The sequence below is a fragment of the Cajanus cajan genome, chromosome 4 (genome assembly GCF_000230855.2).
Source record: "Cajanus cajan strain Asha chromosome 4, NIPB_CcT2T_4, whole genome shotgun sequence".
In the NCBI taxonomy this organism is placed as follows: domain Eukaryota; kingdom Viridiplantae; phylum Streptophyta; class Magnoliopsida; order Fabales; family Fabaceae; genus Cajanus; species Cajanus cajan.
In genome coordinates, this window is record NC_138520.1 from 78,271,997 (window position 1) to 78,289,788 (window position 17,792).

General features: G+C 31.5%; 2 protein-coding genes across 4 annotated transcripts; both read right to left on the reverse strand.

Annotated features, from left to right (window-relative positions):
* Positions 1 to 1,333: 1,333 nt before the first annotated feature.
* Positions 1,334 to 6,666, reverse strand: LOC109802143 (FKBP-like peptidyl-prolyl cis-trans isomerase family protein). 3 transcript variants are annotated; one of them, XM_029272266.2, is made up of 12 exons: positions 6,508 to 6,666; positions 4,911 to 5,046; positions 4,794 to 4,827; positions 4,565 to 4,708; positions 4,255 to 4,340; positions 4,109 to 4,159; positions 3,578 to 3,658; positions 3,463 to 3,492; positions 2,669 to 2,724; positions 2,181 to 2,256; positions 1,962 to 2,104; positions 1,334 to 1,834 (listed from the first exon to the last, which is right to left on the reverse strand). In XM_029272266.2, exons 2-11 carry the CDS (start codon positions 4,968 to 4,970, stop codon positions 2,009 to 2,011), a joined length of 714 nt encoding a protein of 237 aa, XP_029128099.1. In that variant the 5' UTR covers positions 4,971 to 5,046; positions 6,508 to 6,666; the 3' UTR covers positions 1,334 to 1,834; positions 1,962 to 2,008. The 3 variants fall into 3 exon arrangements, with proteins under 3 accessions (XP_029128099.1, XP_020218964.1, XP_020218962.1); XM_020363375.3 differs by having other exon boundaries at positions 3,448 to 3,492; positions 4,109 to 4,166; XM_020363373.3 differs by having other exon boundaries at positions 1,462 to 1,834; positions 3,448 to 3,492.
* Positions 6,667 to 10,388: 3,722 nt separating this feature from the next.
* Positions 10,389 to 17,309, reverse strand: AR401 (S-adenosyl-L-methionine-dependent methyltransferases superfamily protein). Its single transcript, XM_020363293.3, has 7 exons — positions 16,959 to 17,309; positions 16,264 to 16,389; positions 14,060 to 14,260; positions 13,174 to 13,270; positions 11,485 to 11,588; positions 11,248 to 11,299; positions 10,389 to 11,013 (listed from the first exon to the last, which is right to left on the reverse strand). The coding sequence occupies exons 1-7, from the start codon at positions 17,180 to 17,182 to the stop codon at positions 10,804 to 10,806; spliced, it is 1,014 nt and encodes a 337-aa protein (XP_020218882.1). The 5' UTR covers positions 17,183 to 17,309; the 3' UTR covers positions 10,389 to 10,803.
* Between the last annotated feature and the right edge of the window lie 483 nt (positions 17,310 to 17,792).

Sequence of the window (17,792 nt, forward strand, 5' to 3'; positions counted from 1 at the left end):
TCTCTTCATTCTATAATATCAAATTGTATAGTTTGATTTATTTTATTTAAAGAGTAGAAAAATGCAATTATATATAGTTTGAATCGTACTTAATAACAAGTGACAAACAGCAAGAAAAGTTATATTACCTAAAATTTACAGTAGTATCAAAAATTCACGGAAGAACCAAGTTAGTGTAACAAAAATTTAAGGAATTAAAATAAAAAATTTAAACTTAAAGAACCAAATTAAAAAAAAAATTAAATGAGGAACTAAAATTTTATATTAACTTATATAAAAGAACTTATCATTACACAATATTCAAGCTAGTAAATGCATGATTATTAAACCATAACCAAAAAAATTTCATAAATAGAAAATGTTACAAAGACAAAATGTTCTAACTTCAAACTTTACACATACTATCTCAACTCTCTTCACCCTATTAACTTTAGTAATTCAAAACCAATACAATCTAAGTTAGATTAAAGATAATAATTACTATTCAGTTAATGTCATCTATCATTACATATTTGGATAATTTATATTTTTTATTTTGGAACATTTTTTCTAAAGAAACAACTTGTATTTTAATATATGCACAAAGTTTATGATAATAAATAACTATTATCCTACAAACATCCTTAATTTCAAGACATCATATTACATTCTTAGAAATCGCATTTCTAGAAATATTTTAACTAAAATGTTATTCTTGAATATATTTATTTAAAAAAAATGTGCTCAATTACATTGTAATATTCCTAGAAATCTTTTTTAAAATTCAATATAATTAAAAAAAAAGGAAGTTACAAGTATGTTAATAAATAACTTCTCATATTTTCATAAAGATATAATCAATAATGCTCAAGAATAATTTTTCAAAACACATATCGAATATGTGAATATTACATTCTCGTATTTATATTCTCAAGAATGAAATTCTAAACGATGAAACAAATACATTCTTATTATCTATTTAACACCAATTGCATATTTATTTCAAATTATTCTCATGTTCTGATGCACGTTGAACCAAAATAACCACTTACCAAACTTTGATGTTAAAGGTAATGAGATGATAATCCAAACACAACCTACGAGTAATATCCACCACTCAATGTCAAAAATCATTGCATAGGTTAATTTTTTTAACCCATCGGAAAAGTTATTCTTGAAAGCCTTTTACAAGCAAAATTACCATAACCTTTCATCCCAAAGCACAAACACTCATGTACTAAAAACGCACAAGCACTCCACACACACACAAGCAAACAAACAAATGCACACTTCTGGCACATTATCCGCATAGTTATTTAATAAAGCATAGCTATTTAATTACCAGTGGCGTGGGTGCAAGACAAAGTCATTCCCACTTGAATCCAAAATAGTTTCATACAGATTTTGAGTTATAGCCATGAGAATAGAAGCTAGGTGTTGCGGGTTTGTTTTCTACACATCAACAACATGCCAACTTCATAGTTGATAGTTCAAAAAGGCATTCTTTGACTTCAAAAGTCCAAATTCCAAAGGTTGCACAATATATCACATCAAGCAGAACTAATCCATTTACTAAAGAAATGAATTAGATATTCACTTGAGTTATTGTTTTATCAATGAGCTACATACATACAAAAGAAAGAGAAAAGTAAAGGAGTTTCATTCTTCTCAGTAGTGCGGGAATGCCAAATGATCAATGATATTTGTGGCCTACCCAGTTTGCCTCACAGGTGACACTTCTGGTTTTCATGCGAATGTGATGGCTGTCTGGTGTGTCAGTTGGTTTCAGTCATAGACTTGGTGGGCATTTTTTCATAAAGGAGTATGCACAAGAGAAGTAATCTTAGTTACCGTTCTACATCAACAAAAGTATTTTACATCAGTTCCTCGATTTTCTTATTGTTATAATTCTTTCAGCTTTATAGAGCTCAATATATACCAAAGTAAATACAAATGGGTGATGACATGACAGGGAAACTAACCTCAATGTTCTGACTGATATTTGAGAGTCAACTCAAAATCTGATCAATTAGTTTGGAATAATCTTCAACAACTCAATATCAAACAAGAGAGTCTTGTCTATTAACCCTTGGTTCCTCAGTACGAAGTCCAAAGCTCGTTGGCCCTGTAAAATATATTTGTATTGCATCTTCCTCATAATCCATTTAGATAGTGGATGAAAATAGACATTCACTTCTTACCGAGAAAGTTGTTGGTCTTGGCCCACTCTTATTATAATCATTCTCAGGATATCCAAGTTCCGGGGGCACAATTATCCTGCATGATTGACGAACATGAAATTTGCATATCTCTCCCTATACGTTTCTTTCCACAGTATATGAACCAAAAATACATTTGCCTAAGTTTTCTCATATTTAGCTTTGTTAAGGATTAAAAAGATTTAAGTAGAGGATTCTGAACTAAATATTTCTAGTGTTCCCAATTTCAACCTTCGAAAATCAGGATGCTAAAGTCCCTATATTCAATAAAATTATATTCTGCTTCATGAAATTTTCCACTACTAACTATAGGTGTGATATGCATGGCACTATTTTGCAATTACATGTTATTCAAAATACTATTCTTCACAAAATAAATGAAGTTCAGGCTATTGTAATGGCAATAAAGAACTTGCACATAACACAACTCTAGAATGCATCAAATATTTCTAGCAATATAGATGCAGCACCTTCTAACTCCCCCTAGAGCCATGCCTGAAATAGCCTCTTCAAAAGCTGGTATTACCTGAACATTCAAAGTACATAAGAGATTTGTCTTCAAAACAAGAGATGCAGAACCCAGAAAATACAGCACAACGGGGTGCTTAATATGTTCTCACAATCCAAAGGTAATGTCCATTGGCAATTTCACAGTGAAGCATTACATCAAGAAGCGTGATTTAGGGATGTAACTAAGAACCATTTCAAGGCAAACAAGGAATTATTGTTCCAACCAAGGATCTGTTTGCTTTGATAAGGGAGTGGGTAAATTTTAGCAAATTAACAGTTGTGATGAATTCAATTGAAAACACCTTGTGGTCTATCCTAGAAAAGTATGTTATATCACACATAATATTGTTATCGGAGAGGAACCAAACAATACCATCACACGATGTTGTCCAACAGTAGTGCATGCATAAAGTGCATAAGTGAAACAGAAACCCGGGTATAACACTTATTTTCATTTAAGATCCTTCTTTACGTTGTATCAGTTACCAAGTAGAAAATCTTAAAACCTCTTTTCTAATGGTGGAAATACAAAATTACTAAAAAAAAACATAAAATATAAAATTAGTTTACCAAAGAAACAGCATTTTAAATTATGACCTTAGGGCATCCTGCATCACTTGGTCCACATGTAACAGCAAACCATGTAAACAGTTTTCATGTAATAACATTCACAATGTAAACTAAGATCCAATTCAAGTTGCAGGAAACTAGCTTAATTAGTAAATGATGAGGAATCTACCTCATTAGAACCTACTTTGAATTTGAAAAAGTCCTTGTCATCGCCCTGCACGATTGGAAAACAGTAGAATGGGTGTGTAATAATCGATAACTCCTATTTATCCAGTTAGAAGATGCAAAGAATTTCATACCTCAAAGGAACCACCCTTGGTTTTATTACGTGCTTCAAATATACGACCATAATAACCTATGGTGTAGCCATCCCAATCTACCTGAATGGAATTGGAAGCCCAAAGTTGCTTCAGTTATTTTAATTTGAAGGGAGAACAATAGTGTCCAGAACAGGATGTGGATCCCCTGCATTTGTAAATAATTGCAGGGTGTGCAGTTGCAGATCTGACCATTCAAAACTAGTTTTCTATTTATATTTTATTGAACTCAATAAATTTTAAGGGTTTAGATTTCTGGAGACTCCACTTGGAGAAACACAATATACTCCTTCACTAAAGTTCAAATTTGTCCAAAAGCTATCCCATACAAAATCATTCCAGGGAACCAAGAGAGTTTGTTATATAGACTTCAGAGCACCAAAGTATTTTTGAGTCTGAGAACGTTTTTAACTATTCATTAACTGGCTATATCAGACTTCTAATTTCTAACCAATCAACTATAAAAAAAAAAAAAGTAAAATAAAAAAATGCAGAAATGATTCAGTACATTACCACAACTGTCTCTCCCGTCTTGGGTTTGGGGCCATTCCCTGGTCGCAAGTCCTGTATTCTTGATGTATATAAATTAATTAAAATAATCATAATACAAAACATGCTTAATTAATTGATTTAAGTATTTGCAACTACTACTACAACACCTTATATTGGAGTCCTGATTCAGTTTCAGTGTAGTCTGGGTATCGCATTTTTGTCTTGCCATAATCCTTCCCTCTAAGCGCTGGCACTGTAATAGCAAAGTATGCATCACATTTGAAGTCTTCGTAGCTATGATTTTTTTATTTTATACTAACTTCCTACGTCAATACGTGGCTCAACACAACGCAACAATGTCATATTTATTATAACATAAACATAACATGCAACAGAGGATATCATCACTAAAGACATAATAGTATCCTGTTCATAGAACACAAATTGGGAAATAGGTTGAGTTTGATAGAGAATTACTATCGGTAAATTCAGCTGCCAAAGTGATTCCGCTCCCTGAACTGTTGCACAAAGTTCCAGCAACAATGCCGATGGAAGAGAGAAGCATCTTTCTTCTTTCAAATGATGGTGCACAACAACTTCCACTCCTGCTGTTGTTTTTGCCTGCTAACATGTTAGTAACAATGAGAAAGAGAACGGAGCATTGTAACAAGTCATAACTCAAATGAAATTGAGCACAGTAACGCACCAGAGGAAAAAGAATCAGAGATTTTCTCAGGGTCCTGTGAGGAATCACAATCATTAGTGAGTGCGGCAATAGAAATAGTAGAGTTAGAATAGGAAAATTAATCAAGAAATTGCGTACCAGAGATTGAGATTTGGGGAAGGAAACATAACCAACAGATAAGGATAAAATTGATGCCATAACTTTAACTACTGGGACTAGACCCTGCTCTATCTGTTTCACACAAACGTTTGGAGTTTGGACTAGATAACACGTCCTACATTCAGCAAAAAAAGAAAAAAAGAAAAAATGTAACACCCCAAAATAATATAAACATAATACGAAAAATTAACACAGCACTTAAAAAAACATTTGTTCATGATTTTAGATATGTGTACGAGATTCACCGACCATTTTTAGGTGATCTTAGATATATGCAAGAACTCACCGACCATTTCTAGGTGATCTCATGTACTTCGAAGTACACTACACAGATCATGGATAAATTGTAGTAATTCATCATTTACTTAGAAGTTCACTACACAGACCATTACTATTACTTTTATTCTGTATGCAAATCGCCTTAACCACTACTCAAATTCCCAAATCTTTGATCACATGTAAGATGACATACATTAAACGCCCTTAAAGTCTCCTTGACCTCCACTATAAGATTTACCCCTCATCACAGGGTGTAGCTATTCAAGGTCCAACAACATTAATATGATTACAGTCAGTGTTATTAGAGTTGATATCATTCCATAATTTTGTTAGAGGACCTAATTTTCCAATTTGCCACTAATAGGCTTCTCTACCGATCCTCTTAAATCTTAATCAGTGATTTAAAATCTAATATTTTCACTCAGTATCAACTCTAATGTAAAGGATTGATAATTGTGCATATGATGGTATAACTCATACTCATTCAATGGAACTAATCCCATCTTAATCAATCAAAACAATAATAAAAGATAAATTATATTAAATATAGGGAAAATTCTGTGTACTCTCGCACACTTCCTTACTTGTCCTCATCCCTTAAAATTTAGAATCCACAGTTTTATTCTCTCTTTGTTGAGTCTTATGGTAGAAATTGATTGTAACTAAGTGGTTCTAGTATTTTTATACTTCATTTAAGTCTATAATCCGTAAAGGTTCAATTCCTTTAGAATTTTCTTCACTACTGCACTAAACAAACACCCTTTCTTGTTAATAATTTTCTTGATATCCCTTTATCTATTAATCTTGGATCTCCTATTCTAAATAAATTTAAAACCATTTATCTTCTTACAAACAAAATGATAATTATTTTTTCTCTCATTACTATTACTTTTATTATGTTTGGGTTGTTGTAATATTATTATTAGGATAATTAGCCTCCTATCTATTACAAAATTATATATTCCTATTACTATTTTGGGTGTACTGTTATAACGTGCTCTTCAATTCAATCTCTGCAATGTGTTATCTGCTCAGAACACCATATTCCTCCCATTCGAAGCAGAATTCCGAACAAAATTCCATTTCTTTCCTTTTCGGTTCCTCATTGATCAGTATAGAAAAATAACCGTTTTTTTTTCAACTTAGAACTTGCAGTGGCGTTACCAATTAATTTACCACAATTGCAATGAAATTGAGCAAGAAACAATGACCAATGAGCACAGAAATAGAGAAATTGAAGGACAGAGGTAATGGAGCAACAATGATTCTGAATGAAACATAGAGCAATTTGAAGTACCTTGAAAATTTAGGTGAATTTGAAGGAAGCGCAACAGAGCTCAAGGTTCTCTCTTCAGTTTGGTTTGTTCTATGCTATCCAGTATCCACCTCTTAGTTTATCCCACGGTTCAGATGCAAGAAGCAATAAGGACCGTTGGATGCATCTTACACTCACCTAAGTTTTTTCTTTTTCCTTGTGAGCGGCTTCCAAATGACTCAGACCGATCGAAAGAGTTTGATTCAGATTTTTTTAAATATTTTTAACTTGATATTGTATTAGTTATCTTTTAATTCATAATTTAACTCCACACAATCATGTAATATATAATAACAATAATAATATTTAAATAATTATTTATCCATAATAATATTCATTATCTCATTTATTCACTAACAAATTTTATGTTTTTAGATTGATAATATTATAACAATGTAATATATTAATTTAATATTAATTCACTCAATTATATTTTTTTCCTTTTTTTATATAAATCAACACAATAAATATATTAATTTTTATTACATAAAGATTAAACACTTAAATTCACTACTCAACATTTTTTTAAAATTAATTATTATATTTCTTTATATCGAAATAATCGGTATCTTATAAACTATTATAGAAACTTTTATTATGTGAAATAGAAAAAATCTGGTGATAGAAATTTTTATTGTTACGTTTTTTTTATCATTTAAAAAAATCAATTTTAGTTTTGTATAAATCTTGTAATTATTTTTATAAAAAATGATTATTTATTAAAAATTAAAAATTTAAATAACTATAAAAATAAGAAGAAAAAAGACCCGTTTAATATATTTCTGAATCCGTACTTATACGTATTTGTAATTAATGAATTTTCATCAAAATACTTACTAATAATTCATCAATATCTACCTCATTTTTAATTGGTTCATGTATTTTGTCATTTCCTGTTAAGCCAATAGTTATTAGCTAACATATAATTTAATTAAATGGTTTAACACACATTCCATCCATATGTATGTATGTGTGATAATTAAAAATGATGCCTCGATAGAGTAGTTTAATGGGTCAAATTTTTAAAATTTTATTACTTTTAAAACATTGTCCAATTACATTGTTAATCATAGATTCACATAATCTAAACAGAATCCGGTGTTGTCTTTCAATTATTAATCCACAATTTGTTGAAAAAGACGAATTGGGTAACGATGTGCTCCAGTGACCTTAACGATGACAACGGACTTACGGTAGAAACATTTGGCACTAGAAGGAAAGCTTAGACCACTCTTGCCCCTTAGCATCGACTTACGGTAAAAACATTTGGCACTATAAACATTTGGCGCTAGAAGGAAGGTCTAGGCCACTCTTGCCCCTTAGCATCGACTTACGGTAGAAACATTTGGCACTAAAAGGAGGGCCTAGGCCACTCTTGCCCCTTAACATCGATTGGGGAGACCTGTTCCGGTATGCCTAAAAGTCTTACATCGCTTAGGAGTTGAGGCTAAGGATAGTTTATAAACACCCCTCCTCCCTAACCCATTGAGACGCCTTTATAAGGACAAAATCGTGACGGCCCAACGAGCCAAAGTGGACAATACCTCGGATGTAGTGACCCTAACGATGACAGCAGACTTATAGTAGAAACAAAAAATATTGTTTTTTTTTTTTAAAAAGAGTAATTGTTCTTTTTAAAGAGGAGAGTTATTTTTTTATGTGTATTTTTCTATTTTATACTTAAATGAGAAAAAAAAATATAACATAAGAATATAATTTTCTTTAAGAAAGTAGACATCAAAAATAGATATTTCCTTTAAATATTACTAGCATAAAAAAGACATGTTATGTTTCTGTGTACCTTTAAACAAATAAAAATAAAGTAAAATAAAATTAATAAAGATTGAATAATGGTCAGTTATCTTTAGGTAATTATAAAGGGTAAATGAGATAAAATATATAAGTTATAAGGATAAAATAATCCAAAAATTGTGTACATCAAAAAAAGTTATTCTCTTTATTAATAATTAGTAAAGTTAACACACTTTGTATTTCTATATTTGTTTAAAAGTATTTAAAAATTATTAATATTTGTTGAATCAACAAATGTTGTACCTACTTTTAAATCTTAAAGTCTCAAATTCAAATTTTAAATTTATAAAAACAATTAATTTTTAACATTTTATTATTATTAAAAAATTTAATAATAAAACAGTCCAAAAATCATATACATGAAAACAGAAAATCAAAATCGCTTTTTATATACAGGAATAGATATAATAATATGGACAATATAGATATTAGAAAGAAAAAAAAAAGACACTGTATTCTTTTATATACAAGGGATATATACAGTTGTTTTTTATTTTTAAAATATAACATAAAAGAGAAATGATAAATATTAAATAAAAAAAATATAATTACTTTAAATTTAAATTTTATATGTAATCAGTAGGATATTTATTCAGTTAAAATATAATAATGATGTAAATTATAACATTAGTGAAGAGGTAAAAATGTAAAATAATTTTAAAATATAACAGTAATGAGTAAAATAATCATGCACTAGTTGACGAAAATCATACTTTACAATATAACATGCAAATCAAAAAGGTGATATTGTTTGAATTTAACTAATAGTTTTATTTTGAGTCTTAGACTAAATATGTAACCTTTAAATATTTAAAAGTGAAATTTTGTTGCTAATTACGAACATATCCAACGTGAATAAGATTGTTTCATGGAACGAGGATGCATGAAGTCACTATCAAAAATCAAATACAAATTAAAACTAAATCTTAAATTTTGACATTACATTCTACATTAATGCAGTAATACTACAAAGATGATCGTAGTTAAAGTAAAACTATCACCACTTTAACTTATTCTTATTTAATTCATAATACTCGGGAAAAGTTTTAATATCCATAAAAGTAAAATTATCTTCAGTAAAAAATACTTATTTTAATCCCTCTGCTCATACGTAATTAGTTAATATGTCTAAAAAAAATTCATCTTTTAAATTTTTAGTACAAAATTCATCTACTAATATTCTTATTAATAAAAATATTATATTAAATTCAATTAATGTCGTACTATTACTCAATCTGTCATTATTAATAATGCTGCTAGTTTATATATATATATATATATATATATGAAGCTAGTTTTAAGCAAGGGTGGATATAGAGACTGACCTAACCAATTCAAAATCCAACTTACAAAATCCACATTTTTAATGGGTCAAATAAACTCAATCTACAAAATAAATATATTTTTTTCCCATACCCACCTACAAACTCGCAGTTAAACGATTAAGCTTGCTGACTCAATAAAAAAATTGAAAAGTATATTATTTTTCAATTTTTTATGCCAAGAAAATTCGAGAGAGAATTACATAAAAAAAAATATTTATAAAAACATAAACATCAAACATTTTAAAATAAAAATAAATTATGAAAGTCTTAATATATAAAGACTTACATATTTAAACTAAAATATTGAAGTATTAACATACCAAACTTGTATAGTTAATCTAAAATATATTAAGGTAAAAAAAATATAATATATTTTAAATAAAATATATACTAAATTCAATATTTATTCCTTATACTTATTTTTTAACATAATATTAAAATCACCCATAATTCAAAAGGCCTCACATAAAGTTAGGAAAAATAATAATTCTTTTAAACGAATTAGCTCGTAGGTCAAGCCCACAGACTTCGTGAGTTGGCACAATTCCTTCTATAGTTACATGATTTAAAAAAAAAATAAAAAAAAAATTATTAACCGTACAAACCACAGGCTTAATGGGCCGACCTACGAACAAATAGTTCTAAGAGATTCAAAAAAGCTTTTTTTTTAATTACAGAAATTAAAAAATAAATAAATTTAAGAGACTAGAAATAAATATCCAAAACTTAAAAGATTATAAATATATTTAAGTAAAAAAATATTAAATAAATACATTTAACATCTTCAAATTATAAAATACAAGTAACCAAAAAAACTATAAAACACATAATACTTACTGTACAAAAGTGGGAGAATCAATAAGAGGATGCACAAAGATTTAGAATGATTCATTCTATATAGTTTCATCCACCTCATTGTAATCAAAGTCAGAAAAGAACCAGAGAAACATAACCTTTTGCCACGCTGAAACTGGCTGTAAACTCCGAATGATAACAACTATTCACCCAAAAGAAAGGAGAGGTAACAGAACATAAATCACAAAAAATATTTACGGTTCGACACACGTTAGGAAAATGCATCTACCTATACCACCAACCACAACTTCAAACCCTAAATCATAAGAGCTAATGACAGGCATTTTCATTTCCGAAGGAATGCCACGGTAGCAACACGGGAGCCTACAGATCCACCAAACATAAATGTGGGATATGTGCGGACATGACTTACATATTCAAATGGGGGTTCTCTGCACGATTCCTCAAGTTCCTGAGCACTAGCAATTTTTCGTCGGTTGAAACTTTCCACTTCTTGTACCAACTCATCCTTTGTACTATTACAAGACGTAATCACCTTACAACAAAAAAGGAGAAAGTCCAAATTAAGTAGCAAGAACTGCTGCAACTATATCATGAACTCAGGAATTTGGGAAAGACATAGCAAGTGAAACAAGCAGAAATCAAGATCAAAAATAATAATGACTTCTTTTTTAATGAATAAAAAAATCCCACTAAGTAATAGGCATGCACAGTTCATGCCACGACCCACAAGCGCCAAGAACTTGGTAGTAAATTTAGAAGTGCTTACAAGTATTCCACCAGGAGCAACCAATCTTGAAACAGAATCCCAATACATCATTCTGAAATCAAGAAAACAAGCATAATTTCTCGGTACCATGCAAGCAAACTATTAAATGGAGAGCAAATCAGTAAGCAATAAAGTAAAAAAAAAAAAATATATATATATATATATATATATATATATATATATATAATTCCAATAAACTTATGATAGAATCACAGATAAGACAGTATGTTTTCTTACCTCTTGACAGGACCATCAGGATGCAATCCAATAGCATCTAGCGTTCCTTTATCCATAACAAGTTGAAACTCTTGTCCCAACTTTGTCTCGAGGACATCATCGACCTTAAAATAATTAAAGCCAAGGAAGGTTTTAGGAATTGGACATGTCAAGAATGTAAAGATAGTAATGCCTCGCACACAAAATAAGAATGCCAAGAAACAACTTCATGTTCAAAATTCAAAGTGATCTGTCAAATACAACAGTGCACAATAAAATGCGATGAAGGGTTAAGAATATATTAGAATATAGGCTAGCTAGTAGCTAAGCTTATAAAGCTTGTGTGACTTAAATTATGTAACAAAGTTCAGTTTCTTTTGTAATGTTCAGTTGTTAAAGTATTTGTTAGATGTTGAAGCCTATTCAACATGTCAAAATCACTGCTTGCAAGCACCTTCAACTGCAGAATACTACAAATCTAACTGATTTGTTAAGACTCTATAAACAAATGATTTCTTCATTTAAGACTCACTTTCTAAAAAACTTTCTTTCTCTGCAGTAAATACTCTTAACAAATTTCTCTTAGTTTTTCCTTATGGTTTCTCCCATTTTCTAGGATCATTGAATCACAAATTTAAAATATAAATAATTAAGAAAACTGCTTCTTAAAAAGAATGAATAAAACCAGACAATATTAATTCTTCCTTCTATTGCTACAAATTCTAAAGGATAAACTCCAATATTTTTCAGAAGTTCTCCTATTATTGCCCCTCTTCCATTTATTCAGCATTTCTCCATTTTTTTTCTTCTTATTTTAGTAACATAATTCATTATGTTAGCCCTTTTCCCACCAGGTTCATAGTTCACATGCACATAGTTTACTTTTGCAGCCCCTACTATGTGAGTTCTGTTTTGTTTTTTCCACTGGGCATGTTAGATTTACTACCGTAGAAAATTGGATGGTCAACCATCTTCAAATCCTAATAGTTACCAATAATAGGATGGAAGTTAATCATTATAAAAGCCCTAGAAACAAGAATCATGTGACACAAAATTTCAGTAATGCTAAAGCATGTGACAAAGTGCCTCCAGAAGAACTAAAAACTGTGGGATTATCGGAAAGAATGGAAAGCTCAAATCAGCCACTATTGATTCAACTTGTGTGAAACCAAAGGATTGCAGCTTTGGTGATAATTGATGAAAATGAAGCTGTTATGTTACAATTCAAGAATCAGGTCAATGTAAGAGGGGTATGCAGTGGCAGATTAAATCAGGACATTGAAGACTTTGGTGATAAATTTTGATGAAAAAAATGTTGAAAATTCAAGAAATCAGGTGAAGGTACAAAAAGAGCACGGCAGATGTACAAGTTACAATGGCTAAAAAAGGAAGAAAGAAACAAAGCAAAGGTCCAATTATTTTCTCATGTATTGAAAGCCGCAAACAATCAAACAATTAAGAAAAGATGAAAAACAGAGCAAACAAATATAAATGACTCGAATGGTAAGAAATGGGATTGTGTTGTATAGTTTGCCCATAATAATACTGACTTTTCATAATTGTGCATCGTTACACCCTTTTCGTAATTCATTATGCTAACTTCACAATCTCATGTAATAGAATAACCTTCACCTTTGGGATCCACAAGAAGGAAAGAGTTGAACAAAACTACATGCTCATTCACACTTAAAAATTAAAACTAGAACGTACCATAAATTTGATGTTGGAAAATCCATCACGATTAGCAAGGCTTTGGGCAAGGCTGATTGCCCTTTCACTATAGTCAGTCCCAGTTAAATTAGAGAACCTGAACAAATGCCAAGAGTTTTCATAACAAGGTGTTCACAATACAACAACATAAATGAAACCACTACGATCGGCCTAGTTTTTTTTTTTTTTTTTTTGGGGAGGGGGTGGGGGGTGGGGGAGAGTTGGGGTAGATACACAAAAACTTAGGTTTGATCATTGTTTTGCCATTGTAATCTTTCCTACTAATAAAACAAATTGATATCTCTCCACTATAAATATTCAGAATTTGCAAGAACCTAGACTGCACAAAGCATGGTTTCATTCCCAGGAAACTTTCTCATCAAAGTATAATCAGTAAGGCTTCAGATGCACACATGCAGCTAAATTTTCATTTTTACCAATTTAATTTTTAAAAAATTAATCAAGAACCCTATATAAGATTTTTTGAAAGATTTTTATATAGAAAAATCTCATCCTTATAGCTTCATTGGTGTACATGACCATGAGCTGATATGGATTGGAAGTATTTAATTAAATTTTCATTATTTTATAAATTACTTGAAATAAATCATTAATTGCCTTTGCCACTGAAATTATCATTCAATTGTAATTATGTGTTCACATATTTTTTTGGTACAAGCTTAGTAAGCCTTTCTGTTTTCAAACAAATACAACGAGGCACCAACACATTTTTGTGTAATCAAGAGAGGACGCAAAATAATGTTGGAGCAAAATTAAGTTGAGAAAGACAAAGGATTCGGTGGTTATTTAGAGGTATATATTTTTATTTATATTGACACAGCATATATTAGTACCAAAATATGGACAAAACTTGGTAAAGCCATACCCTTGTTTAGCTAATTCTTGGAGAAGTAAACCATTGCCAGTCCCAATATCTAGTACACTCCAACTAGACAAAAATTTATCACCTAGTTCACCAGCTTCAGCCTTAACATCATCAACATCATTTGGTATACGATCTTGAGAAATGTCAACACACAAGGATTTTGTCCATGACGCAACTACTTCCATCACATCAACTCCAAACCTACAAATACAGAAAATATAAGGGGAAAAAAAACATAACAGTTAAACATTTTTGCAATGAAAACCGAAAGAATGTGACACTTCTAGTTCTAACAATTGCATTTAGTGTCAAATGTCAACATTCAACACTGTCTAGAAGTTGATATGTGCAAATAAAATTAAGGAAAAACAGAAGCTGTAGTCCTTTACTATGAAGGAATGCTGAAATAGAATCTCTGAACTGAAGGCTAGATGGGAAAATATGAAGTATTAATCCCAACAAGCAACCTCTTACTGAGGGGCAGTAGATAAACTCAAACTTAAAATATAAAATGATGCAAAATAAGATATCAAACTCATTTTATAATCTTATATAATTTTCTACATTAAAATGTTCACCTGTCCTTTCAAACATGGGAAATTTATTCTTATTTGTTCTAGTAAGGGGATAGCAGCAGGAGAACCCTTGGTAAAATGAACTCTAAGAGAACCTAACTGCCGTCTTGACCTAAAACATTCAAGAATGAGAAAAACTTGACTTTCCCTAGTCCACTTTCCTTATTTATATGGGTCCCATATACGTTATATAGATCTTTGATCTTTATCCCCTTAAATGCGCGTGGATCCCTCTCTGTAATGAACCTATGAACTGCATTTATAATCGTAATCAAACCTACGCAAGAATCACAGGAATCACAACTTTGATTAGTTTTACCGGAACTCACTCGTCAATACGTCAATGACTAGCCTAAAGTTTGGGTTGCTCGGTCGGATGGGGACCAGGAACTGTTCAGTCAGCTAGGCAAATTGGAGATCCGGAGGGTACACATTATCACATCAATTTTTCCATAAAAAGTAGTATAGAAGGCTTGGCTCTTACCATGAATCAAAGCAGTGTAAACATTATGTATAGCAAAATGACAAGTAAAAGCACAGAAATCTTAATGTGGGTCTGAAGTTCATACTTTTCTCAATTTGTTAGTATTCCATGGATATTGTAGTTATGTTATATGATGTTACATTGTTCAAAGCTGCACAAAAGGTTTTCTGTTCTAATGCTGTTAGATTGGTATGGGAGCCTCCAACTCACATTTGAGGCACCCAGAAGTATTTTTTGGAAGGGAAAAAATGCTTGGTTATATTTAATCAAATGTTATTTTGCTTTTAATTGCATGATAGGCTAAAAGTGAAAATAGAAGACTTAAAATGCACCCACTTTATCCAATAAGGCTTTCATTCCGCATTAAAATCCCTTTTTTAATGCTGATTGAAGAACTGACTTTAATCAATAAGGCGAAACTTAGAATGCACTGTAGCAATCCAATAAATGGGAAGAGCGAGAGCACCTTGGCTAGCAAAGTAAGTAGAGCATAACAAGCTTGGGAAACAAAATAAGAAATGAAGAAAATGCTGATTTTTAATAAATTCCTCAAGTAGAAAGTCATGACATTTCCTTATTCCTAGAAGTTTAATCCAACCATTTGTCAATGTAAGCTTGTTTAGATAAAATTCTTCATAAACACTTCTAGTAGAAAACAATAAGAAAGAAAATAAAATAAGTTTCTTCATAAGCCAAAATTAATTTCTCCACAAGTTGAAAGAATAGCTTTTAGAGAAGCTAATATTTCTACAAATTAACACATGCATAAATTAATCTTAACTTTTGGAAAAGTTTATTTCATTTTTTTTTTCACATCCTATATGTGCTTATTAAAAAGTTTACCCAAACGAAAAAGAAATCAACACTTCACTCCTAGAAAGGCCTGAAAACCTAATTACTGCTCATCATCAGGTATGGTTTCGGGTCAGTAATTTCACCTGGTGGCTAAAGATTATAGCAACGATGTTTTGAATTTTGATATCATTTTCCATAGCCCAATTAGTAAGTCTATTCCACCTATTTCTTAGAATAAGATAGGAATACATGTAAACAATTGGGGATCCAATTTTAATCACAGCTAATCTCTGCACCAAGTTCATGTAGATCATCAACAGAGCACATTATGCAATCAAAATTTCATTTACCAGACTTCACCAGCATGACCATGTTCACGGAAATTTGTAAGCTCATCAGCATATGCAGAATCCCAATAACTCTGAAATCCCAGCATGGATGAAACTGCTTCAGAATCAGGTTCATCCTTGTCAGAACTGCACACAAGAAGAACAAACAATGAATAAAAAAAAGTCAGCATTGGTAAATTCAGAATGATGATTCAATGATTCATTCATTCAACTCCTTTCTCATCAAACAAACACCAGCTCCGAACTGTAAATCCTGAAAGCAAATTCCAAAATCCGCATAGCTACAACAATTCAGATCAGATCCATAAATTACAAGAGAATATCCAATATAAACCACCTTCATAGCCCTAAAATGAAATGCCACAAACCAAACTAAGCAGATCTTAACATTCTACTTCACCTCAATTCCTCCTCCTCCTCCTAACATTAAATTCGAAACCTAGGCATTTCGCTCAGAGCTAAACAACGAGTTTCACTTTCATACTATGCATATTCACGAACCTGAAATTTCATAGCATAACAAAAACCGAAGGAGTGAAAATGCAATCAACGAATCAGGAATCAAGTACGACACGGTCCATAGAGAAGCAATTCGCAAAACACAAATTCCAATTGATTCGATACACTCGTATTCGTTTGCTATAATCACACGTGTGAGTGTGTGTGTGTGAGAGAGAGAGAGAGAGGAAAGGAACCTGTAATCGGAGGGAGGTCGGAGGTTGACGTTGGAGAGAGCTTCGGCGGCATCGGCGTGGCGCTGGTCGTCGTCGAGAGTGCTGCCATACTCGCTCTTGATGGACCAGGAGTCGGCGGCGACGGAGCGGTCGTCGTCGGAGACCAGATCAGCGGCGGAGAGAGCCAGCGCTCGGGATTGTTGGGAGACGTCGGAGTCCTCCGGTTGCAAGCGGATTCCGGCCATTGAAGAGAGAGAGAGAGAGAGAGATTAGGTTGGTTTGTTAATAACTTTCTATTACTATGTAATGTAATGTAATGCGTCTGTTTGTTCGTGCTGACCTCTTACTACTACTGCTGCATCTTTTGTGAGCGAGACTCAGTGACTCACTTTATCACGTAACCATCGGATACGGGTACGGATCAGGGTCAGTCAGTTTGCCACGTAATCACCCGATACAGGTTATCAAATCGAATCAGGGTTTCTTTATTCAATTAAAATGTGTATAACAAAGCATGTAGTCATGAGTACTTCATTTGCTTCTTTTTTTTTTTTTTTCTTTTTCCATTTTCTATTGTTTACAAATTACAACATTCTGTAGTTTGCATAAGGGTGAGTTTCACAAGTAATTATGGGTACGAGTTCTCAAATTAGAGTTTCTTTATAGCGAATCAAATCACATAGGATTGCAAAGTATGGTCATGTTTATTTTGTTAACCCTTTTTTCCCTTTCTATTTGTACATCTTATGTTTAAAACTTTTTATACAACATTTTATTGTGTGCATAAGGGTAAAATTGGATTCCGCAACTAAGGTTTGCTTAAATATTTCTACTTTTTTAGAATCCAAAGTTCAC